This window comes from Ochotona princeps, chromosome 22 (genome assembly GCF_030435755.1).
Source record: "Ochotona princeps isolate mOchPri1 chromosome 22, mOchPri1.hap1, whole genome shotgun sequence".
In the NCBI taxonomy this organism is placed as follows: Eukaryota; Metazoa; Chordata; class Mammalia; order Lagomorpha; family Ochotonidae; genus Ochotona; species Ochotona princeps.
This window is the reverse complement of record NC_080853.1, coordinates 9,714,286-9,739,950: the sequence shown is the minus strand read 5'-3', so window position 1 is coordinate 9,739,950 and position 25,665 is coordinate 9,714,286. Positions and strand designations below refer to the sequence as shown.

The following is a 25,665-nucleotide window of genomic DNA, read 5'->3' as shown; positions in this document are numbered from 1 at the left end:
ATGATGCCCTCAGTTTGCTAGAACACTTTCATTTCGCTTCATTCACATGGACATAGCAAAAACCACTTAAATGTCAACTCTGCTTTTTATAAAGTCCCTGTCATACATTTTAAAGTTCACTACTACTCCTGGTTATGAGACCAAACATACAGTAGACCAGGGCACTTAAATAAGGACAGCTAAACACTAGTTTCCATATTAGAATGAAGTGTAGACTAATCAACATATTTTCAGCTTTCCCTGCTCTACCATATAATCCTCCTAACACTGTAACATCTGATGTAGTACAAAATGTGGACAAACACTAAGGATCCAGGGAGAAGGACATGACAGAGTATTTTTGGACCACTAATGATCAGTGGATAAACTTGCCCCAGGGAGCAGTCAGAAGCAGTCATTAGAGGTAGAATCAAATTTCAAGTGCTCTTGGCAATCAGAGTTGAAATATCATGAACCTGCCCGACCACAGACCACACAAAGCTTTGGTCTGGTAGAAGTAGGGTAAGGAATGCAGTGAAGAACATCACGTCACATCATGCTATATACAGTCTCAGGACTATGCAAAATATTTTCTGGGGCTCTAATTCTTTCCAATCTATTGGAAAACCTTACTTACCTGTCAGTCTACCCCTGTGGGTTGACCAGAACCCTAGATCCACAAAGTCTGGGTCCCCACTTCAACCTGAGACATCAAGCTCTTGCCATTTCCTCAAGGAACCAAGTTCATTAGCAATATAACTAGTAATTTTCTTCATAATTGCCTTCTGGGCAAAAAGGTGGAAGAGGTGATATTCACAAGAAGGAAAAGTACCAAGGGACCAACAGAAGTATAGACAGAAGATAATTCAAAACGAGAAGGCAAAAGAACCTTCTTCTTTCTCTAAAAGATGAACACTGGCAGATAGCTGTTCTTCTGGAGACAAAAACAGCCAACCATTTAGGGTCACTCCAGGACCCAAACAATGAACTTCTCAGAATAAAAGAGCTCCTGTTGCTGGTCCTAATTTCTTTCTCAAAACAAGAACACAGCTAATAAGAGTTGTACAGTGGCTGTATCTGGAGTGCAGAGAGGACAAAGCCTCCAGCATGAGAAGTTTGACCTCAAAGCATGAGTGAGGTAGGTTTCCTGAGCATATGCGGTTCACAGTACCATCCCAAGGCACCAGGGTTGTCTTACTAAAGGAAGTCAAATGCAGCACTCTCGGTACCACGTCATAAGAGGCTGGAAACGAAATCAGAAGTTAAACTTCAGTACTGGAGGCCACGAACTGAAGCAGGTGGCAAACACAACTAGAATTCTGCTGCAAATTCCTTATCAGCTCGGCAGGAGAGAAGCAAGGCATTACGTTCATAATCACTGGGCAACACTGGAGGGGGCATGGGAAGGGCGGGTGAAGGCAGAGACAACGGCCCGGACGGCAGGTGATGCACCTCTCCTGCGGACTGAGGTGACTGGACAACACGTGGCACCTGAGATCTTAAGTCTTGGTGGACTCTGAGCTTCTTTTCAACAGGAGCTGGAGAGCTCCGCTCCAGGATGGTGCTCTGGACTTGGCCGTGCAGCAGGTGAGGGGGAACACCCCCTGACATTTTCTTTCTTTTCTGCAGAAGACAGCTTTTCCCTTTTTTTCCCGTTCCATTCCTTAGAGCATTTTCATTGGGAAGGGTCTCTTTTTGACCCCGAGAAAAATCCTTCATCAGTTTTGTCATAGATATTCTTCACTTGGAATATTAACCCAAGATTTAAACACGCTATCTGCTGTGTGATACGGATCCCCAGCACGATGGTGCTGTGCTGCTGGTAGAGATAACAGACTTGGGCGGACTTTCACCATGAGGTGCAGATAGGCTATGGGGTGCAATGAGATGTCACACCTCCTGCGCCAGGCTTCATCTTCACGATTTTGTTGGTACAGGTGGCACTTGCTGACAACTTTTCTTCAAGTGTTAATGTAGAAGAAACCGCAGTCTGGAATCCTTAAGTGTGAGGTCCACCTAGACCTAGGGTTATTTCACACTTGAGAAGCAAACAATTTTCAAAGAAATTAACACTCTCTGGAGAAGTGGAAAGCATTTCAGGTCATATAGGAAATTCGTCTACAGCCAAGAGATTTCTCCTGAGTCTCTCTCCATGATTTCTATCAAAGTATCAGGCTTCACTTCTTTCACAAAAATACGGAAAATCATCTGCAGCCAAGTTAATTCTTTGTTCTTTTTTAAGTCACATGGGAAGGCTTAGCAAATACCTTATTTTGGATCCCTGGGAATCAAGTCAGTGCAGGGGAGTGCTCCAAAACCTGGGTTCACCAAGGGATGGGCTGACGATGCTGAGAACACCCAGCTCCAACCAGAATTATGGTCCAGACTTTGAAGGACTAACGTCTAGGATCATGCTAGACAACTGTGCGATGCTCTCCAAAGGAATCTGGTGAATCGATCGAAGGGTTAGAATAAGAATTCAAGCTGAAGTGTAGTTCAGAGTAGGGATTCCTAAGGCAGAGGCTGGGGCCTTGCTGAGCACTGTCCGAATCATACCACAGGCAGCTGAGCCATCACCAGACCAAAAGCAAAGTCAGCAGGTCTGCTGCTAAAGAGATGCTGGAAGTGATACTCCTGTGAAAATTCTCAAATATACCAGGTTTTGAAACCCTAGGTTAATGTCCAGCAAGAAGTGTTACAAAGGTCTTGCCAACATAGACAATTTTCTTTTAAAAAGTATACAACACGGGAGACACATGGGTATAACTTAAGGAAATTAATGCCATATATATATATATATATGTCTGTTCCTTCCCCTGTGAATTATGGTTCCCTGTGGCGGTGACACATAAAATAGGGCTGCCAACAGCAGTTTGGTTGCAAGCAACAGGACAGTACATTTGGAATCACCTCGAGGCTCTGCCTGGAAGCCTGGTATTTACCCCCAGAGAAATGATGGGCTCTTTCCAGGCTAATTACGCATCATCTTGTATATTCTCTTAGATATTACTTTTATGCTACTGGTGTATCTTGCGAGAATGCATGAGGAAGCAACAATCAAAATTCCGTGTTCTTTTTGAATATAAAATTCAATTTATCTGGCTTTTCTGCCCCCTTGCCTAGCTAAGACTCTTAGATGCGGTTCAGAACAGATTCTACCAAATGTGACCACAGTTCATCCTCAAGTAAACATGCACTGACTGTTTGGAACTTCATCACACGAAATAACACGTTAAAGACGTATCATCGGGGGGGGGCGGTTAACAGAACCTGAATTCGCTTAGCTGTCTCTCCCGCTGATTATAATAAATAAAGTAGGAAGCCACTGTTTTATCCACATTGCAGTAATAATCTCATTTTGGGATTTCTGAAAGTAGTATTTTAACAGGCATATAAAGGACACATTTATACTTAGTAAAGAGCGTGTTTCAATGTTTATTTTCATCTACTTCAAAGGCATAGCAACAGAGAGAAAAGAGATCTTCCATCTGCTGATTTGCTTCCCAAATACTTTTAACAGCCAGGGCAAGGCCAGGTCAAAGCCAGGAGCCCACCTATGTGGGAGACATGGGGCCCACGCACTTCAACCATCATATGTAGCAACAGGACACAGAAGCAGGAAGCTGGATCAAAAGTGGAGTAGCCAGGACTTAACCTGGCACTGATTTGGGATATGGACATGCCAATTATAGGTTTAATCAGCTATGCACCTACTCCCAGAGCTTAATTTAAAAGGTATTTCAATGCTATTTGTATTATGTTGGAGAGGGTATATAAAAAAAAAAAAAGAAAAAAGCACAAAGCTCTTTCTCTGCAAATAACATTACGGAACTACAATTTAGGTTGGGATGAAATTAATCTGTTCATTTAGTGCCCCTGCAACAACTATATTTGATTCTGAACAGGGTAAGTTAGTTGCTCCCCTAACATTGCAATGTACTTAATGATTAACCAGGAAAGTCAAAAGCAAACAGTCAAGTATTATTGACAGAATCGTAGAAGGTATCCTTCCCAATCCATGACACTAAGAGGAACTTTGCCACCCTACAACATACTATCTCTTTCTTTTTTCTTTTTAAGATTTACTTATTTTTTTATTGGAAAGTTAGACCTACAGAGAGATGAGACGGAGAAAGGTTATCCATCGATTTACTCCCCAAGTGGCTGCAATGGCCTGAGCTAAGCCAATCTGAAGTCAGGAGCCTGGAGCATCTGGGTTTCCCACGCGAGTATAGGGTCTGAAGGCTTTGGGCTGTCTTTGACTGCTTTCCCAGAGCACAAGCAGGGAAGTGGATGGGAAGTGGAGCAGGTGGAACACGAATTGGCACCATATGGGATCCTGGCACATGCAAGGCAAGGCCTTTAGCCATTGGGCTACCACGCTGGGTCCAACATACCATTCCTTTTTCTCCTTCAGAAACGCACAGTACTATTCAGAATTCTTGAGCACCATGAGAACAATAGAGAAGAAGTTGTTCAGTTGGAGTCTGTGTTTTAAAGCCCTAAGTTCCACACGTCTTTTAGTAAACCACATAGTTCAGAAACAGAACCATTAGGGGCCAGTGTTGTGGCACAGCATTTTAAGCTGCTACTGGCAACAACAGCATCCCATATGGGCACCAGTTTATGTCCCAGGGGTTCCATTTCCAATTTAGCTTCCTGCTAATGGCTTGGGAAAGCAGTGAAAGATGGCCCAAGTAATTTGGTCTCTGCCACTCATGTAGGAGACCTGGAAGCATCTCTTGATTTCAGCCTTGGCCCAGTCCTGGCCGGGCAGCCACCTGGAGAGTGAACAATCAGCTAGAAGACCTCTCTCTGTATGTACATCTCCCTCTCTCTGTACTTCTGCCTGTCAAATAAAGAAATCTTTACACACACACACACCCCTTACAGGAACCTCTTAGCCACATGTATCCCATGTCTGTTGGGGCTATGAGAGCACTATGGATGGGGTCCCCAACATTTGGAACATGGTTTGATTTGGCTGATGGAGATGTACATCAAATGGAACTGAAGTTCTGGAGGAGGACACATTTATGTTCTTGAAAATACTTAAAATACACATAAACCAACCAACACACTGTTTATCTGGCAGTTTCACGAAACACTTTCTATGATACTGAGACAGTACTTCTGCAGTGAGGCTAATGACTCCCGGGGCATCGATGTGATACCTGCGGTGTAGCTTCAGATGTGTTAGTGGATACAACTGCTCTGCACAGGTAGAATCAGCAAAAAATCCAACAAAATCAGCAGCACTGCCACATCCCTAGCATCTGTCTGGACATGTAGACTTGTATAATCTATGCCTGGTCGTTGGGACACAGTCTCCCTTCATATTCAAACACAAGAATCACACCGAACACAGTCTCGTCCAAAAGCACAGCAATTCTGTGTTCCATCTAAGCGCTTACCCAGTCGGTAAGTCTCCAAGCGACCTGGGAGACACCACTACAGATTGGGATCCATCATGTTGACCAATGTTCAGTTCACTGTAGGAAATGTAGCTTAGTGTGGTATGTAGTTTTGGTGGAAAATTGACATTTTAACGTAAGGACAAAGAAAAATCCATGCTGAGTTTCCACTCAAAGACGGACCTTGAAGATGTGAAATATACTGTATCTGTACTCCACACAACAGCACACATTGCATCCACTTACATGCTGTTACAGGGCCAGCAAGTTTGAATGAAAACATGGGAATGAAAACATTAAAGAACATTCTTCCTTTAGAGAAGCAACAATCTAATGTGCATCTGTAGAGGGTACATGTCAGGACTGTCTTCTTAGAACAAACAGAAGAACGTTTTGGGAAAATGCCCTCTATTTCCAGAAGAGCTGAGAAAAAGGGAGACTTGTGAGCAATGTGGTATTTTGCCCTTTTATTTCCCCTCCATCAGGTAACCCCGAGCATGCAAGCCAACACAGGATCTGCGGCACAGGCAGAGCAGCAATCGGTCAGCAGCAATTTCCGCAGCCCCGGGTCAGCATCTGGACTGGCAGCCATTTGGAAGGAAGAGTCGAATCTCTGCGGCCGCCCCAACCCAGGGCTCTCCTCCCAGTGACACGTGAGCTGGGGACACACAGAGGTTCATCCTCTTCAGTGGCCTGCAACACACGCTGCAGGCTGAACTTGCTGGGTTTGCCACCGAGAACACAAAGCTTCCTCTGCATCTCCTGACGTGTGTTTTAGAAAAGCAGCAAGGCCCTCCACATAAGGTTCATGTTCTTATTGTTTGCTTGAGCAGTTGTGACTTGTTGTGGGGGAAAAGACCCTTGATGTATGAAGTTGGGCTTAACTCCCCAGAGCCCAACTTTCCCAAGGTAACTCACTGCTTCAGGGTACTTTACCTTCGTGTGGGGCTGGGTCTTGATGGAGCCGTATTCATATTTCTTCCTTCCGCTGCCTTATTAATATCTGAAAAGAATAATCAACCCATCTGTTCAATGCTATGGAATAAAAACAAGATCATCAGCACATTTCAAATGAAAGCAACAACCAAAAAAAAAAAAAAAAGAAAGAAAAAGAAAGAAAAGAAAGCTACAATGGCAACCAGATGGTGTAAGAAAATCCATTCAGCAGAGATACACTGTCACTTGGACAATCTTTATTATTAAGTTAAGGCAGAACACTGTCATGGCTTGGTAAAGAACATCCCTTTAGTTTTCCAGCTAGAACATAATTTGTATAAAATTGGTTCCATCAAAGCTTCACCACCTGACAAAACCTAAAACACCCCCTCCCTCCCTTTAAAGGAAAGAAAAGGTTGTTTTCTACAATCCTGGAGAGCTAGCTTAAGATTCTTTTTGCAGAGAAAAAAAGTGGGGGGAAAGATAAGAGGAGTTTCAAAAATTCTATTTCATGTTACAAAAAAGTGATCGCTGGAACCTATTGTCTTAAAATGTCCACTATTCCACGAAGCAGGGCTGCCTCTTGGTGTGTCTTGTGTTGCACTCCATTGGATAGACTCTTCCAGAGTGAATGAGATGCAGGGAAGGGAGTTCTCTTTTTATTATTATTAACAAAGAGCATGACCTGTTAATATCTATAATCCTCACAGATAAGTATCTAAGAACTGGCATTCAGCACTTTAGGATTAGAGACTAAAACACTCTTTAATAACAAGTTTTCATTAGAGAAGGCTGATATATATAACTGGATGAGCGAGAACACTGCAGTAAACCTACAATTTACGTGGTTAAAACCTGTTGTGTAAAAACAAAATATATCTGCTTTAAGAAATGTACTAGGAATTGATAAGGCCTTTAAAGAATGTATGAATACGTGTCTTCTCAAATTTAACAATTGTTATACCTTAAAATAGCTCCATTAGAAATTTTGTTCTGGGCCCAGCGGCGTGGCCTAGCGGCTAAAGTCCTCGCCTTGAAAGGCCTGGGATCCCATATGGGCGCCGGTTCTAATCCTGGCAGCTCCACTTCCCATCCAGCTCCCTGCTTGTGGCCTGGGAAAGCAGTTGAGGACGGCCCAATGCTTTGGGACCCTGCACCCGCGTGGGAGACCCGGAAGAGGTTCCAGGTTCCCGGCTTCGGATTGGCGCGCATCGGCCCTTTGCGGCTCACTTGGGGAGTGAATCATTGGAGGGAAGATCTTCCTCTCTGTCTCTCCTTCTCTGTGTATATCTGGCTGTAATAAAATGAATAAATCTTTAAAAAAAAAATTTTGTTCTTCAGATGAATAGAAAAATAAAATGCCCCTTGCTGCAGGGTGCTTTCATTCTCCTTGTTTCATAGTAAGCAATTAATAGCATATCTAATGACATAAAATGGTATAAAGCACTCAGGTAATCAGAGTATTTTAAAATAGTAATTGCAAAGTTTTTAAATCCCAATGATTCCTATCATGTGAAAGACAACAGCAATAATAAAAACTGACGGGTCTCAGATAGACTTTACCCTGCTATGTAGTCAACTTTTGAGTTTCTGAGCTCCTGTTCAAGAGAGAATGATCTTCAATTCCATCTTAAACTGGAAGTTTCTATTATGCCTAGAAGAATAGCTTTTGACAAAACTGAAGATTACACAAAAACTAAACAGAGAAGCATTTTCTATTTAATTGCTTCTTACCTTTTCATTAACAAGACACAGGACATAATCCCTCTATTTAGACACACACACACAGAGGAAATGCTTTCTACATAAGGCCTGGCCAGGGTCCTCTGACGCCAGCTTTGGCACTGTGCCAATCTGTAACTGCTGTGCCCCAGTGTCTAAGTCACAGAATGACAGGCCTTCCAGGGACAGCTAACCTTCTACAGGTCACCGTGAGTACCAGTTCAGGGTTAAGGGCTTACTGACCCTGCCTGCTCACTTGCGTTATCCACTTTATAACACAGAAGGGCTAGGAGTCAGAGGAACACAATGTTTTTGATTACTTAAGTTGTTTTCAGAGTATTCTGAAGTACACGGGATGTGTACATTAAGACTTATTTTAAACAAATACCACATCTTTGACAGGATTCCATGTTTTACTAAAATATCTTGTGATCTAAAAACCTCACCTGAGCACTGATCAGGCATGGGAAGCATGTAGGTTAAGAGCACAAAAGACAGGCTACTACTTTACTTGGTAAGTTTCTATTAATGTCATAATATGTCCCCTCACACAAGAAAAGGACTATTATACTGTACTAATTAATCTATTTCCTTGAATATGTACATATAGATTGAGGAGACCAGAATGGTTATATTTTATCTATCTTTGGGGTAAAATTAGTTTCAGATAGCATGAAGGAAGTAATATTTTACTTTGAAGTTGGTGATATTTTTCTGCAAATACTTAGAAATTTAAAGAACAGAAATTATATTTTTAAATAATTTCAACTGTAATTTGCCTCCCGGTGTCCATTTTCATGGAGTAGTGCAAAGCAATTCTCTATCTGAATGGCTTATGCTTCTCTTGCAAAAAAAAAAAAAAAGAAGCCAAAAAGGCAAAACACTTCTAGACCATTTCCTTAATTTTATGAGTTAGCACACTTAGCGTAATATGCCCAGTTTCTTTATTTACTCGTATTTAAGAGTTCCTTAAACTCCTATCTTGGATGATATGGAGAAAATGAGATTTGTATTGGAGTCTCACTTCTAACGCAGAAGACTGTCCAGGTCAGAATAGGGTTTAGTGAGAATTTAGTGAGAACCGTACAAACATAACTCCAAACATTACCATCCACCCCCTCCCCCATCCCAAATCCTGACACAGCATTCACCAACACTTTGGAAAAACTCTCAGAAGTAGTAGAAAGATAAGAACAAAAATATAAAAACTGTAGGGAGCTGATCTTGAGAGTCAGGATTTAAGCAACCAATAAAAAACTTGTCCAATTCCAATTACTGTCATGGAATTTGAAAATCTGTCACTTGGAAGTTCATTTGGACAAGTTTTTCTTTGAAGATGCAAACATTTGAAGTGATAACTAAGGGATTTTGTATGATTCAATCTAATCAGATTATTTTCTTCCTAAATTCTTACAGATAAAAAAAGAAAAACACCAAGAAAATAGGCTGCTAATGTAAAGGAGAAGGGGAAACACAATTAGGAAACAAACACTGAGAGGCCTTTCCAGATAGCAGATGGCGGAACCTGGTAAGAAGTTCAGTAGCAAGAGTTACGAACAACTTGGGAGTCTTTCCAAGCAGGGGCAGGAGGACTGCTCTACAAACACGACCAGGAAATCGAGAATTCCTGTCCTTTTCATGACTTTACCCTGGCAACTGGCTCTAAGATCAAAAGTTAGACTCTCCGTGTCTCGCACATATTGGTAATTTCCAAGAAACCTGAAATTTGTTAAGAGCCCTTGCTAGGTAAGAATTTGTATGCAAAAGAAACAGCACCAACTCAAAGAAGGAAAAAATAGGGGGCGAATAAGCTAGAAAACACAAGATGATACAGAAAGCAACATAAAATGATAGGGTGAAGAACTCCCTCAGAAAGACACATTATCAAATCTATACATTTATTCCCAACTAGTATGCTAGACAGGGCTAACACAACAGTCCTTGTTTAATGTTATCAATAAAAATGCATGCTTCATTCATAGCATAAAGAATTGTTGTTATACCTATGTTTAACTGTAGCAAAAACCACATTGTTTAGTGTGACAGTACCACCACTACATGGTAAAAGAAACCAGAAGCCTACACAATTTTAATAATGGACTACAAATGTAATAAAGCTCTCCAAAGGGCTCAGTTGAAAACCAACTGGCAATCAAGAATTATTAAGTTGGAATTACATGACAATAAAGATAAAGCCACTTGGAAAACCATACTGACAAGGGAGCAGATATCACACACCAAGTCCCAAACCAGGAGGGAAAACGACACGATTTCTTGCTCCATATCTATGACATATATTTTGATGATCCATTGTAACATTAGGGTAGGGATTAAAAAAGTTACTCTTGCTCTGTTTCTAAATCAGCCCTTTAAGCTTACTATACATTTCTTTCAGTTCTCTAATGTAATGTATCTTTGTGTTTAAACTGTGTTAGACTACAGGGCTGGCGCTGTGGGGTAGTGCGTAAAGCTACCACCTGTAATGCTGCCATTCTGCTTGGGAGCCAGTTCATGTCCTTACTGTTCTTCTGACACAGTTTTCTTGAGAATGGCCTGGGAGAGGCAATGGAATATATCCCAAGCATCTGGGCCCTGCTCGCCACATGGGAAATGATGAGGCTTGAGACTCCTGGCCCCTGAGGATGTGTGGCTATCGGGAGGCAGCAATGGGATGGGGCCTTAGATCTGCCTGCCACCAAGGTACTGGAGCCTTACGCTCTGCTGCCTCCAACAGGGCAGGGGAAGATGTTTCTATTTAGAATATTCCTGTTAGGACTCCCGGATCAGGATCAAGCGCTGATGGTGCCTGGAAAAACACTCCTTTCTGTGAAACACTCAAAGCTTCAGTGCCCCACAAATACACAGCACAGCAGGACCTACTTACTGAATTACTCTTCCAATTTTTATTACCTCCAAGTAAAACAATTTTTTTGCTATTGATAACCTATCCTTGTCAACTACTTAAAAAAAAAAAAAAGACACCAAATTGTCAACATTTAATTCCCTGCCTCCTTTACTTTCTTTTTTTTCCCTTAAAGATTTACTTACCTTGGGCTTGGCGGCATGGCCTAGTGGCTAAGGTCCTCGCCTTGATCCCATATGGCCGCTGGTTCTGATCCCGGCGGCTCCACTTCCTCTCTATCTCTCCTCCTCTCAGTATATCTGACTTTGTAATAAAAATAAATCTTTAAAAAAAAAAAAAAAAAAAAAGATTTACTTACCTAAAAGGCAAAACTACAAAGAGGGGGCAGGGAGAGGTCTTCATCTGTTGGCTCATTCCCCAAGTGGCCACAAGACCAGGTACTCCTGCCAGCCCTACCCCCACTCCCACTCCGCAGTTAGAGGCCCAGCACTTGGGCTATCATCTATGCCTTCACAGCACATTAGCAGGGAGCTAGGTCAGAGCCGAGCAGCTGAGACACAAAACAGTGCCCATACATGATACCTGTATTGCACGAGGCAGCCCAAACTATTGTGCCACAGCACCAGCCCTGAAAAGTTGAATTTTTAAATTTATTTTTCAAAAAAAAAAAAATTTATTTTTCACAAAATTAGAAAAGAATGACCAAATAAAATTAACATACTTACCACTCTCTGCCCTCTCCCTTCCCCCATTTCCCTGCTCCAGCCTGGCAAACACCACTCTGCTCCTGCGACATCCACTGCTTCAGATGTCACATACAAGTGTCTTCCTGTGGGCCCGGCGGCGTGGCCTAGCAGCTAAAGTCCTCGCCTTGAATGCGCCGGGATCCCATATGGGCGCCGGTTCTAATCCTGGCAGCTCCACTTCCCATCCAGCTCCCTGCTTGTGGCCTGGGAAGGCAGTCGACAGCCTGAAGATTTGGGACCCTGCACCCGCCAGGGAGACCTGGAGGAGGTTCCTGGTTCCTGGCTTCGGATTGGCGCAGCACCGGCCGTTGCGCTCACTTGGGGAGTGAATCATTGGACCGAGGGTCTTCCTCTCTGTCTCTCCTCCTCTCTGTATGTATATCTGACTTTGTAATGAAAATAAATAATCTTTAAAAAAAAAAGTGTCTTCCTGTGCCTGGCTGATTTCACTTAGCATTATTTGTTTCTTTAAATATTTATTTACCAGATACATGGAGAAAAGAAGAGAGAGAGAATCTTGCACCTGCAGGTTCACCGCTCAAATGGCTATAACAGCAGAAGCTGAGCCAGGAGTCAGCAGCTTCTTCTGGTATCCCACTTGAGCGCAGGGGTCCAAGAGTCTGAAGCCATCCTCCACTGCATTGGGAGCTGGATCAGATATGAGGCAGCTGGGAGACAAACTGGTGCCCATATGGGATGCTGGCACCACAGTGGAAGGATCAGCCTGCTACCCCAGCCTACTGGCCCCAGTGTAGTGGTCTTTTAAAAGGAAAGAGCAATTAACTGGGGGAGTAACAACTGAACTGTAGTTTTTGGGGAATTTGGTAAAAACAGTTTTCGCTGGATCTCCATCTCCTCCTTGATAACACTGACATCCCACGTGTGCGAGCTACAGGGCAAAAACCTGACTAGGATTCCCAAAGGTGGGGCTAATGTGAACGAGCAGAAAAGTCCGAGCTACATAACGTTTCAAATACAGGTTTAGGGTTTATTTATTCTAAAATACGTGAAAGTTCAACTCAATTGTACTAGTGAAGAGCTACAATGAACTTGAAAAGGACAGCTTATAATTAGTACATATATGCTCCGTTAATACATGTGCTAAAGCCTACTATGTGTTACACTCTACAGGGTTTTTGATAATGTGGTAATGACAAGGATAAAGTACCTAATTTAAAGGAGCCCACAGTTTCACATGAGAATAGGTATGATCTGTAGTGGCGAAATAACAGAGGTCTAACTGCGTATGTGTGTGTAAGGGGAGAGTGGCAGGGCACAGAGCAAACTGGTTAGAATGTGTCTGTGTGCGTATAAGGGGGATGTGGAAGAGATGGGAAAAACCTACAAATAACATTTAAACTGGGTCTTAAGTGATGAGTACAAGTTTATCAGAGAGAAAACGGTAGGAGGCTGGTGATAGGATGCAGAGGGTTGAGCTGCTGGCCTCTCGGAGGGCAGGCGGCAGTCCCGGTGGCTCCCCTCGCAGTCCAGCTCCCTGCTAATGGTCCTAAGAAAGCAGCAGAAGATAACCCAAGTCTACCTGGGTCCCTGTCACTTAGATGGGACACCTGGATACAGCTCCTGACTCCTTGGTTTGGTCTGTTCCAACCCCTAGCCATTGCAGCCTCTGGAGAATGAATCAGCAGATGCAAAAATCTCTGTCTTTGTCTCGCACTCTCTCAGTAACTTTGCCTTTCAAACAAATAAATTTAAGAGGAAAAAGAAAAAGGTCATCCCAGCATATGCAAAGGGAAAGGAATGGTTTGGAGGACACTTTATCTTAGAAAAACAATAGGAAACTTGGTGCCGGGAACGTGGGGGCAAGAGGAATGAACAATGAAACCAGAGTTATACCTGAGATTCCAATGAAAAATGAAGAAATTGATGGCAACAGATTTGTCAGGAGGTTACAACTAAACTAACATAAACAGAGCCTCTAAGTCAAACTAATCAAGTTTTATGTATGTAATCTGCAAAGAAGGGTGGGGGAGTATTTAAACTTGAGACAATCAAAATACTGATAAAGCCCATTACGGTAATTTTCTTTAGGGATCACTGGTTTAGGATGATACTAAAGGGAGCAGGTGGGAGACAAGCATTACTGAACCCTAATAAAATGAACTGACGGCAACAGTCGGCAAATAATAGCCAACAATTAGTTCAATCCACTGTTCCAAGAAAAGACAACAAACCATTCTTCTTCATTTTCCAATTAAAAAAAATCCTGTAACTAAAATCATAACAATTTTATCTTAAATCATATTTATGTATACAGTTCAGTATAACATGTTGGAAAGAGATCCCACAACTTTATCTTGGCAAAACAACTCAATATCCATTAAACAACATCTCTTTTTTCTCTTTACGTATGCAAAAAAAAAAATAAAACAAAACAAAAAAACCTTTGATTCCCTCTATCACATTTCTTTCAAGAACTGTCTCAGTACCACATGGAAAGCGCAGTAGGCAGCCCCAGGCCCTGGTTCAAACTGGAAGAATTTGTGGTTGGAACCCAGGAATGTGGTTCTTCACAAACCTCTCAGGTAAATCTCAGCATGTGTTTGGGGACCTTTGTTCTGTTATCCATTTACCCCTCTGTGTTCCTACTTAAACATAACAACATATACACAAATCTTCCATTCTGAAATCTCTCTAAACCTGTGATCACAGGGAAATAACCCATCGATAGCACCTGCACAGACAGTATTGTGGCAATGTCTAAAGGCAGTAAACACACACACCAGTAGGAAAAGCATAACCATGCTTGTTTCCACAGACAAAAGGTAATTATAGCCACATTTCTAGAGTTGCCGAAGTTTTTAAAAATTTTTCTTTGTGTTATTGTTGATTTTAGAGTGATAAAAGCAAATAATTACGAGGTCACTGACTACTCCACAGGGGCAATGTATAGCCTGTCACGGCTTCCATCAATTCTTTAGGCTCATTTAATCATTTAAAAAGTATCCAGAGTTAAGCTTCTTCCAATTACTTAGTTATAAAAAGGCAGGGAAAACAGAGAGTGTATGATTCACTTCTTTGGTTACGAGGGAAAAAGTACAGTTCTTTACATTTTGCAAACCTAAGCTGTAAGTTCTGTCCCGTTAGTGGGGACAGAACTCAACTAACTCCTGGCCAAAGGGCAACAGTCACACGTACGATGCTATAGCCACACAGCCAACAGCAAACTGCAGCAAATCTGGAGCCAATTAGCAGACCATGCAAACCTTTGTTTTCAAGAAGTTAAAAGTATCCTAATGATACGAACGGAAGGTATTAAAATACCAAAAGCCAGATAGTTCAATTATTTCTTTTACTTCTAGTTCAAACTATAAAACCAAAAACATTTTACAGTCTTGCTTAAAACAAACCACTTAATGTAGGCGCAAGCCTTAACTGGAGCATCGGCACTCTGCAATCTTTGCCTCAGTCGTCTGCGATATGCACAAATTAGCACTAAATCTGATTCCACCTTCTATTTCCTATGAAAACTCGTTAAAAAGCATGAAATCAGGGGTTCTCAAATTTCTAATTTGAAAGGCAGATTCCCTGAGTTCCACCTTCACAATTCAGTCAGCTGGGGGGCAGGGAGCCACATCCAAGCATCTGTATTTCAGACAAACTGCTGTAGCAACTGAGAAAACAAAAACAAAAACCTTTTTCTTTGGGGGGCGGGGGGGTTTTATATTTTGTTAAATACTGTCCTAAATTTATCAGAGGCTGCAAAAGGTTCAGTCATATGTTCATAGTTACAAGTTTTAAAATCTGATGGAAAATTGTGCTTTCCTAATTTTTGTCTTTTGTATAATGATAATTTTAAAAGATTAAAAAGATTAAAAATATCTTCTGTGTTTTCTGACCTTAAATATAATTATTTCAATCTGTAATTGCTATAAATGTAAGCATATTTCAGTTGAAGCCAAATTGCTTATAATCCATAATTCTCAAACTTGTGCCCATTAGCTGCAGGATCAATCTAATTTTTAGTAACTCAATCAATCCGGGCCCACGAAACTCAAGATAAATGACCCGTTTTCTACTGTAACTTAAAAACTGTATGGGCCCTTGCCTAGGGTTGTCCTGTCTTTTTATAAGTTAACAAAGCTTTAACTGCAAAATAAAGGCATAAAGGGAAGAGTCCTACGGCCTGGAAAGCAGATTCTGATTCCTAAGAATTATTTTCATAACATAAAAATGACTGGTCTAGTTAGTCTAACAGCTCTTAATTTTTTGGTGGTAAGAATGAATGACGAGTCCCAGGAATATTCCTATCTGGGACAAACCAACCCATCGTCTAAGAGAGGCAGCAGGCACTCTGCTCTTCTATATTCAGCTGTCAGTATGCCTGGTATTTCCATCTGTGCTATGGCTTGGGCAGTGGCAGTGGCCTTGAACTGATCCGTCACTCAGGCCTCTCCTTGGTGACAGCAGCACACACGTCAGCGTTTACCAGGCATTTCCCCTTACCCTGTGGTCGGGTTAACTCTGTTGTTCACAGGCCATCCTCCTGGGACAAGAAGGGTGGCAATGAGCCTTAGAAGCTGTGTCTCAAGGCACAAGGAGCAAACAGCACCGTAGGAAGAGCGTTCCATCTGGGAGGGACACTAGCATCTCAGGACGTTCATGGTAAACAATCTTCCCTTCACGGATATCCACATCACACAAGTTTACATCAAAGTCTCCAGAAGTTCTAGATTAAGGACCCCACTGTGCTTCAACATGTTTTGTCTGTGCTTAACCATGATGAAATTTTTTCTCTAAAATAATGCCCTGAATATGTTATCTCTTTATGTACAAAAAAATACATAATACCAGTTGACAACATGGTTGCCAGGTGCCAATAAGCTGAAATTCATCACAAACACTGTTAGTTGCTATTATCACTGTTAAGAATAATAATGAGTTTAGAAGCTGCCTTCTTCATGTGAGAAGTCAGAAAAAAGAAACTAACTGAAGGGAAGAAAAAGTAAGTATACATCCCCCGATAGGTACCCATCATGTCTCTCTTTAAAGACTTCTCCATTCTTAAAAAGCACAACCAAATTTCAGTAACTTTCACAGCAATAACAAGCCTACAAAAGCACTGCCACCTACAGGCCACAGATAGGGAGTGCCTGCCACCGTTATTTAAAATTGTTCCACAGTGGTGGGGAATCTGGTCAGGTTCAGGTCACCTGGCCCTGATCCGGGGGCCAGCCTGTTACGGAGTGCCGGAGTGCCGGAGTGCCGGGTTGTGAGCCCCAGGAGTGGGAGATCCGGTGAGGCTTGGGACGCCTGGCCCGGGTCCTTGAGCTCCCCTGCAAGAACATGTCCTACTTAATGAAAAAGGTGGAGCAGTGGACAGAGGCTCATTTGATGCCCCAGAGGAAGGAGAGAAACTGGACGACTAACCCAGTCAAAGGATGACAGCAAAAAAACTTGGTGAATGGAGACCTGAGGCTTTACCATGTCTGCCAACGGACATTGGGAGGGTGACATCATCCTCAGATCAGTGAAATCGGCAGCATTTCACAACTATCCAAACCACTTGGACAGAACCCTCGGGATATGCACAATTTGAGACTCTGGGTTGATATGAGGTGACAGTTCCTCATCCCTGGGTAGTGGGGCGTGTGGAAAGTCATGAGTGGTTTCCCCCTTTGTCTCTCCCTTTCCCCCAGGAACAACAAGAATAGCAAATTTGGAAACAATGAGTCCACCCAATTTTCCCTAAACCTTGATTCTTCCCACCCTGATCCACCATGTAATCATCATAAAAAAATAAAATTAAATCAATAAAATTGTTTGAAACTTGCAAACCTTTTCTCATTGGACTTCTAAAAGACATTTATTTTTGAGTTTTTAGGCACTATTACAAGAGGCTCTATCTGTTGGAAATCTGACACCGATTCCTGAATAAAACCAAACTTACTTTCCTACATAACACTGCTTAGAAATCTGAATAGAATTAGACCTTAGCCGGATGCAAACTATACCTCCCAGAGCAATATGGATTTTTTTTTAGTGTGCGCGCATGTGTGTGCGCACGCACACATGTGTGTTACCAGTGGAGAGAGTGAGGGAGCCTAAATGGCTTCAGTCAACTTTTCTTTGAATGGATTCTATTGCTCTGGCACTAGTTTGTGAACGGACTATTGACTTGTAGCTAGTCAATACTTCCTTCCCATGTGGTGTTTCCCTGGTAGGTGACATTCGGCAACCTACACCTAGAAAACCCCCTTCTGCTGGGCCCTGTAATGTTTCCTCCAAGCGCATCCTCCAAACGCATCCTCTCACAGAGACGGTGTCACAGTGCGTGTGGAAGCCGACAGACCAGCTGAGACACAAATACGAAGGAGGAAGATGTGAGGGTAGAGCCGCGAGATCGCCCACCCCCAGTGGTCCCAAGGCGGCGACAGCACCCCGAAAAGCTCCGCCGCTGTCTGCACAGACTCACCGCGCTGTGCAACCTCAGGTGGAGCCCCAGGTGCTCTCGGGACGGACACCACCAGCCAATCACTGGTGGTGGGTGACAACCAGAGCCCCCCAAGATCCCAGGGCACTGGAGGCCTGGGGTGAACAACAGTCTACGCGGAGCAAAAGCCAGAAGGACGATCCCCTTTACCCCGATTCCTAAGGGCAGCGTTTCCCAAAAGCGGGGGACACACAATAACTTCAGGAGGAACAAGGACGCACCGTTGATTTGCAACACACAAGTATTTATTATTATTGTTGTTACTGTAAAAAAAAATTGCATTCGAAAAATAACTGACTTCCATGATATGGCTTGAGATGGAAGGTTCCGCCTTTTTAGACAAACATATATAAGAAGCAGAGAGTGAGTCTGTTTCAATAATCTAAAAAATTCACAATTAGGTAAACCCGGAGCACCAATCCTGACGGAGGGTAACACGGAGAAGGGGTTGGGCAAACGCTCGGGGGGGGAGAGTCGGGATACGGCTAAGTTCCTAAGCGGGTCCGATAGCTCCTTTCGGGGTGGCCTGGGCCACCGCTTCCTGCCCTCCTCCCGCGTCTATAAAGGGGGTGACAGGGAAAGGCGGCGAGTCGACACAAGAAGACTCCGCGAGGTTGCGACCCGGTGGCGACGGCTTGGGGGAGGGAAAGCGAGCCACCGGCCTGCGGAGCCCGGTTCGAATCCCTACTGCGCCACCGGTCCGCCAAGGCCCCGCAGGCGAACGACGACGGGCCGTGTCGCTGCAAAGGCGGACGCGGGTGCGCGGCCCTAGCCCCACAGAGGCGCCTCGGCGGCGCCGGACCGACGGCTGTCCACGCACAGAGCGGCCGCCGCGGCCCGGGACACCGGCAGCCGGGGACGACCGCGCCCCGCCCCGGGCATGCGCAGCCCCGCGCGCGCACCCGCGCGTCGAGCGGGCCCTCTCGCCGCCTCCGCCAGGCCCGGCTCCCCCGACCCCCGCGGGCCCGGCGGCACGCCCCACGCCGCGGCCCACAGCCGCCGCTTCCCGGCACTCACCGCTACCAGCGCGGCGGGCTTCCGGCTGCTCCTTCGCCTCAGGCCCGCCGCCGCCGCCTCCGCCTCAGCCCACCTGCCCGCCGTAGGACAAAGGCGCCACCAACCGACCGGCGCGGGCACGAGGCAATGGCGGCCGGAGCGGAGAGTGGAGGTAGGGGCAGAGGGCGCGCACGCAGCGGCGGCAGGCGCGGCGGTGTCGTGAGAGCGCGAGCGTTTACGGCACGGCTGAGAGGGCGCGTCGGTCTCCTTGGTGAAGGGGGTGGGGTAGCAGGCCTGGGGCGGCGGTTGAGAACACTAGGAGTTGCCTAGTAACGGCGTCCCCAGCTGAGGAGGGGCGGGCGCCTGGCGCATCCTCCCCCGCCCTGAAGAACTAAAGGCAAGGTTTGCCTTGTGTTTTCTTTTCTTTTTAAAGATTTATTTTATTTTTATTGGAAAGTCAGATATACAGAGAGGAGGAGAGACAGAGAGAGGGAAATCTTCTCTCTGGTGATTCACTCCCCAACTGGCCACAACAACTGGAGCTGAGCTGATCTGAAGCCAGGAGCCAGGAGCCTCTTCCGGGTTTCCCACCTGAGTGCAGGGTCCCAAAGCTTTGAGCCGTCCAATACTGCTTTCCCAGGCCACAAGCAGGGAGCTGGATGGGAAGTGGGTCCACTAGGATTAGTACTGGTGTCCATAGGGGATCCCTGGGCATGCAAGGCGAGGACTTTACTCTCTAGGCTACTGTGCTGGGCCCTGTCTTGTGTTTTCATGGTGCGTTCCCTCCTCCCCAACTCGAGAAAGAGAATATTAAATCCCGCAGTACTTCGATTTAATCTTGCATAAAACTAAGCACAGAATCAAATAACCCCCAGACACCTACAGATGGGTATATTGGAGAATGATGTGTATATACCTCCTGGAACTTCCCCCTGGCAAGGAACAAAGGGCGGAGGGGAGGGGGGAACTGGTTCATTGAAATTTACATTTAAATAGGCTGTGTACCCTGTTGGTTTTGCTGACAGGAGGCAAAAAACCATCTGGAAACAGTCACAGGTTCTTCCAGAGTTATTTATTTCTTCCCGGAATCTTCATTCAATGTCAAAAACCAAATTTCCTGGAATGTAACTGCGGGCTGTGAAGCACGCAAAAACGCTGTGTTGTTCATTTAATCTGCAAAATACATTTGTCACAGGGAATGGGGTTGGCTCACACAGCTGTGAGGATGCCCTGCTCACCACAGTCCTTACTAGCTGCATTCCCTGCGTCAGGTGGGCGCCTTGCGCTGGGAAACCCCGTCGGACGCCATGATCTCGTTGTCCTCCTTGTAGAGAGCAGCAGTTTCCTCCGAATGGCGGCTGTGGATCAGAAAGCGCTGGGAGAAACCAGGCTTCTCTGACTCCTGCGGTCCTTCCCTCCTTCACCCACTGAGTGTCTGCCATATGCTTGCACTTTTACAACTGTGCTCAGGTATGATGGTGCCAATGGCTCAGATGGCGCAGAGGGTTCTGTGCCTGGGATCCCGGGGCTTTCAAGGTGAGGACTTTAGCCGCTAGGCCATGCCACCGGGCCCTCTCTCCTACTTTTGAAGGACAATTTCTTACGGTGGGCTTCCACCACTGCTTGACGGGATGACCAAGCAATATTTAGCAAGCGCCAGAGAAAAAGGACGACTACAATGAAAGCAAGCCATGGGAATACGTCGCAGACAGTTTCAAAAAAACTCTGCAATGGGCTCGGCAGCATGGCCTAGTGGCTAAGGTCCTTGCCTTGATCCCATATGGCCGCTGGTTCTAATCCCGGCAGCTCCACTTCCTCTCAGTCTCTCCTCCTCTCAGTATATCTGACTTTGTAATAAAAATAAAATAAATCTTTAAAAAAAAAAACAACTCTGCGAGGCCTTAAGCTTAGTGTCGGTGCCTAGTGACTGGAGCAGATCTTGGATTCCCTTAATTACCTGCATTTTAGGGCCCAGCGGCATGACCTAGCGGCTAAAGTCCTTGAAAACTCCGGGATCCCATATGGGCGCCGGTTCTAATCCCGGCAGCTCCACTTCCCATCCACCTCCCTGCTTGTGGCCTGGGAAAGCAGTTGAGGACGGCCCAAAGCTTTGGGACCCTGCACCCACGTGGGAGACCCGGAAGAGGTTCCTGGTCCCGGCATCGGATTGGCGCGTACCGGCCCATTGCGGCTCACTTGGGGAGTGAAACATCGAATGGAAGATCTTCCTCTCTGTCTCTCCTCCTCTCTGTATATCCGGCTTTCCAATAATAATAATAATAAAAAAAATTACCTGCATTTTAGAGAGTTCTTGCCCCATGATAAATTTTACTTATGCCCCTGCAAAAATTTTAAAACCTGCCTCTAGATTTCCAGGGTCCCTCAGATTGTCCCTCGTGCCCCTGAACGGGGAGAAGATCTGGGGATGAGATTAATTTGCCTCTCCAGAGTCCCAGGGGTCCCTCAGATTGTCCCTCGTGCCCTAGCACAGGGAGAGGGTCTGGGGATTAAATCAGTTATGTCCCTGCAAAATTCCTAAATTCTCAATTCTTAATTCAAAATTCCTCAATTCCTAATTCCTTAATTCCGTACCTTCGTAGGTCCAGGGGTTGCTCGGACATCCTTTGCGCTGTGCCCCACGTTGGGCGCCATTTGTCGTGGCTAGCTGAGCCGGCATAGTAAGCACGGCGAATGTCCGAGCAAAAAGCACCGACACAAGGAGACCATGATGGTGGTAGAAGTGCTGGGAGCCGTCTGCTCCTAAGCCTCTTGACCATATTATATCCTCGTTCCTCCAAGCCCATTAACAGGACAATAGGATGCCAATGAGTCTGCAAAGGCCAGGTGCTACTGCTGTAGGCCCGATTCCTGAGTGCTCAGCTAAAGGCATGTAAATCAGCTCCTCAGCCCACAATTCCCCTTTGCTTTCTCCCAGGCTATACACTCACTCTAGGATATCGTGAGAAACCTCCGTTTTGTGGCTTCATCTGCCTCTCTGGTTTTCTCTGATTTAGTATGGTGAGACTCACATGAGTCTCAGTCCAGAATCTTCTGATTCTTTTCTGGATGAATATGTGTTTCTCCTGACCCCCAAATTCATATGAGTGCTAACCTGCAGGGAGATGCTATTTGGAGGGGAGGCTTTGGGAAGTAATTAGGTTTGGATGATGTAGGAACAAGCGATCACAGCTCTCGCTTCCCCGCCTTCCCATCTTGCTGCTCTCTTCCCCTCACACGGGCTGCCACATTGCCATCGTCAGACACCAAGTCTGCTGTCACCTCGATCCTGGACATCCCAGCTTTTCCAGCCATAACAAAGAAATGCTTGTTTTGTAAGCCAGTTAGTTTACAGTGTTCAATGACAGCTCTCTACAATGATCAACACACTTGGTTCCCCCTTTTCTGATGTTTACTTCACAAAGTGGTACCCTTTCCACAGTTTGGTTGAATTTATTCTCTTAATTTTTTTTTTTTTGAGTGCCTTAATGTAACTTCATGATTAGTTTTTGGTTCTATATACAGGGACAGAGATTCTTTGAGGCAACTTCATGCTGTCATCTTGACCCCAAAGTCCCACCTAATGGAAGTTGCTCCTCACAACAGCCTTAGATAGTAGATAGTAGACAATTTAAATATTAAAAATTCCTTCATGTTTATTTATTTTGGAGACAGAGAAATAGAACAGGCATAGGAACTCATCTGTTGTATTCAACACTCAATTTACATGAGTGGAAGAAAGCCATGACACTTGAGGTTCCTTCTTGCTCTGAGTGGGAGTCCTTAGGCAGCAGGGATGCCCAAGGGAGGACCGAGAGCGGTGCAGGGGTACTATAGCTCAACTTGACAAGCCCGACAGCCTGCCAGGACCTGCCTGTGCTGCCCTGTGCGGATCTCCCTAGCATGATTTTCGGAGTTCAAGTTTATTGGGAGGTGGTATTAACCACTTGAAGACCTGGTGGATCAGAACACAAGTTGTGGAATCAGCATGGTCCATGTTCATGTCTCCATTCCGCTTCCGACCTGGGCAAACTCGGGTTTGTTCTTTCACATCCTTGCACCTCACTTTATCTATAAAAGGGGGCTAAGAAATAGTATACATGTGGGGCAGGTGTGGAATTGTGGGAGGCCAATCCTCTGCTGCTTTTCCTAGGCCATTAGCAGGGAGGTGGATGGAAAGTGGAGCAGCCAGGGCAGGAACCCACACCCATATGGGAATGCCAATGTCCCAGGCAGCAGCTTTAGCGTCTATACCACACACTGACCCCCTCAAGCACCCTTAAAAGGGGGAGGTAGGAGGCTCAGAGTCAGAGAAAGATGTGATGAAGAAGACAAGGATGGGAGGGAGAGAATAGTTGGAAGGTGCTAGACAGCTAGCTTTGGAGACTTACACAAGGCAAGGAAAGCAAGAAGCCTCTAGAATCTGGATAAAGCAAGAAAACCAAGTCACCGAGAGTCCCCAAAAGAAACAATGACTTTCTGATCCACTTCAGTCTTTCTTCTCCTCAGAAAACCTAATACGTAGAGTTGCTTCTCTTTCTAATTTTGCCATCACTTACTTTTTTCTGTTTTAATAACCGGATCCTTAATGCAATTAACATTTAGCTTGCTGGATTACGTCTCATGTAAGTGATATTAAATTTCTTCTCTCGGGCCCGGCGGCGTGGTCTAGCGGCTAAAGTCCTCGCCTTGAAAGCCCCGGGATCCCATATGGGCGCCGGTTCTAATCCCGGCAGCTCCACTTCCCATCCAGCTCCCTGCTTGTGGCCTGGGAAAGCAGTTGAGGACGGCCCAATGCATTGGGACACTGCACCCGCGTGGGAGACCCGGAAGAGGTTCCTGGTTTCCGGCATCAGATTGGCACGCATCGGCCCGTTGCGGCTCACTTGGGGAGTGAATCATCGGAGGAAAGATCTTCCTCTCTGTCTCTCCTCCTCTGTGTATATCTGGCTTTGTAATGAAAATGAATAAATCTTTAAAAAAAAAATTTCTTCTCTCTACAAGCCGTCTCAACACCAAATAATACCATGAGAGCATGCATATCTCTTGTTTACTGCGTGAGACTTTTTTCTAGAGAAGGGTCAGGATGGGCTACTTTGCAATCTCTATTTTTGTACATTTTTTAAAGAATCATTTTATTTTTATTTGAAAGAGTTACAGAGAGAAGGAGAGACAGAGAGTGCAAGATCTTCCATCCATTAGTTCACTACCCAAATGGCTACAGTAGTTGGAGGTGACCCAATCTAAAGCCAGGAGGCCAAGAGCTTCTTTTGGGTTTCCCACATGGATACAGGGGCCCAAGGAAGTGAGCCATTTTCTGCTGCCTTCCCTGGCCATAAGCATGGAACTGGATGGGAAGTGGGGCAGCTGGTACCAGAATTGGTGTCCATATGGGATCCTGATGCTACAGGTGGAGAACTAGCTACTAGGCTGTGGAGAGCGGGACTTTGCCCCAAGATGGCGCTTGTTATTGTCTTCTCATGGCACAAAGGCAGTAAACAAGTTTTAGGAAGTTGCAGAAGATTGGTTCAAGGGCTCATGCAGTCTGCATGGTGTGCGCGTGATCAGAGTTGTGATTGGTGTGTGTGTGCGTGATCAGGGCTGTGATTGGTGTGTTTGATGCGTGGCCAAGCAGCCCTGTTGCAATTGGCTGTTGATAGGGTTTTAACCTAAGTTTGAGAGAAGAACAAAGAGGAGTAGTGGTAGAGTAGTAGTAGTAGTAGAAGAGGAAGCCTGTAAATATGCTGTAGTTACTGTCCTTCTGTATTATACTTGGATTTCTTGTTTTGTTATGTTATGTAATTAGTTTGTCCTTCAATAAATCCTCATAAGAGCAAGCACCTGTGTCGGAGCTTCACTCGCTGGACGAGGGACCCCATTACTAGGCCATCACTACCCCTTTTGCAATCGATCACTACTGTTGTTAATCCAGATGGAAGATACTTAGTCATTCTGCTTTCAGAACCACATGGAACACACTTGAAAAATATTGAAAGAAAAATGTCTTTAATGAAGTGAATGACTTTCGTTTGTACTACCCAGAAGCCCAGGTCTTTCCAATCATGGTCTGGTACAGCTAGGAGCACAGACTGGATCTGGATGACCTGGGTCCAGGTCCTGGCTGTCTTACCCACCTGCTGGGCATGCCACCCACCTCCTCACTCCTCAGTCTGCCCCATTGTAACACCAGAATAGTAATGGTGCCAACCCTAGCAGACTGCTGCGCACGTGGGCGAGTTAGGATTGGCAGACACCTTAGATGTATGCCAATCACAAAGCGCCCAGGGAACTTGGGGTAGTTACTGTGATGCTCCCTCCTATTGGACTGTGTACTTCTCTATTAATTATGCCTAATCATAAACCATGCAATGGGATTTGAGGTTTTTTTTTTCCTGTTACTTCCTAATCTGTGAGTTGGACCCACGATTCAGAACAAAGTGCCAGCCAGTATATTGTAAAAGATGCTTAGCCTAGGGTTCATTAGTCTGAAAGGAAAAGCTCACTGCATTAACTTCGTTTACGCCCAGTGAAAGGACAAAGGTATGCTAATATCGCAGGACT

General features: G+C 44.9%; 1 protein-coding gene across 2 annotated transcripts in view; it reads right to left on the bottom strand.

The window, feature by feature from the left end:
- Nucleotides 1-19,265, bottom strand: part of NCOA5 (nuclear receptor coactivator 5) — a 32,496-nt gene extending 13,231 nt beyond the window's left edge. Inside the window, exons 1-2 of one of the 2 annotated variants that reach the window (XM_058679743.1) lie at nucleotides 19,129-19,265; nucleotides 6,330-6,396 (exon numbers count right to left, since the gene is read on the bottom strand). In XM_058679743.1, the coding sequence (XP_058535726.1) occupies nucleotides 6,330-6,367 (38 nt within the window). In that variant the 5' untranslated portion in view covers nucleotides 6,368-6,396; nucleotides 19,129-19,265. The remainder of the gene's footprint in view (nucleotides 1-6,329; nucleotides 6,397-19,128) is intronic. The other variant, XM_058679744.1, reaches the window with a different exon arrangement.
- Between the last annotated feature and the right edge of the window lie 6,400 nt (nucleotides 19,266-25,665).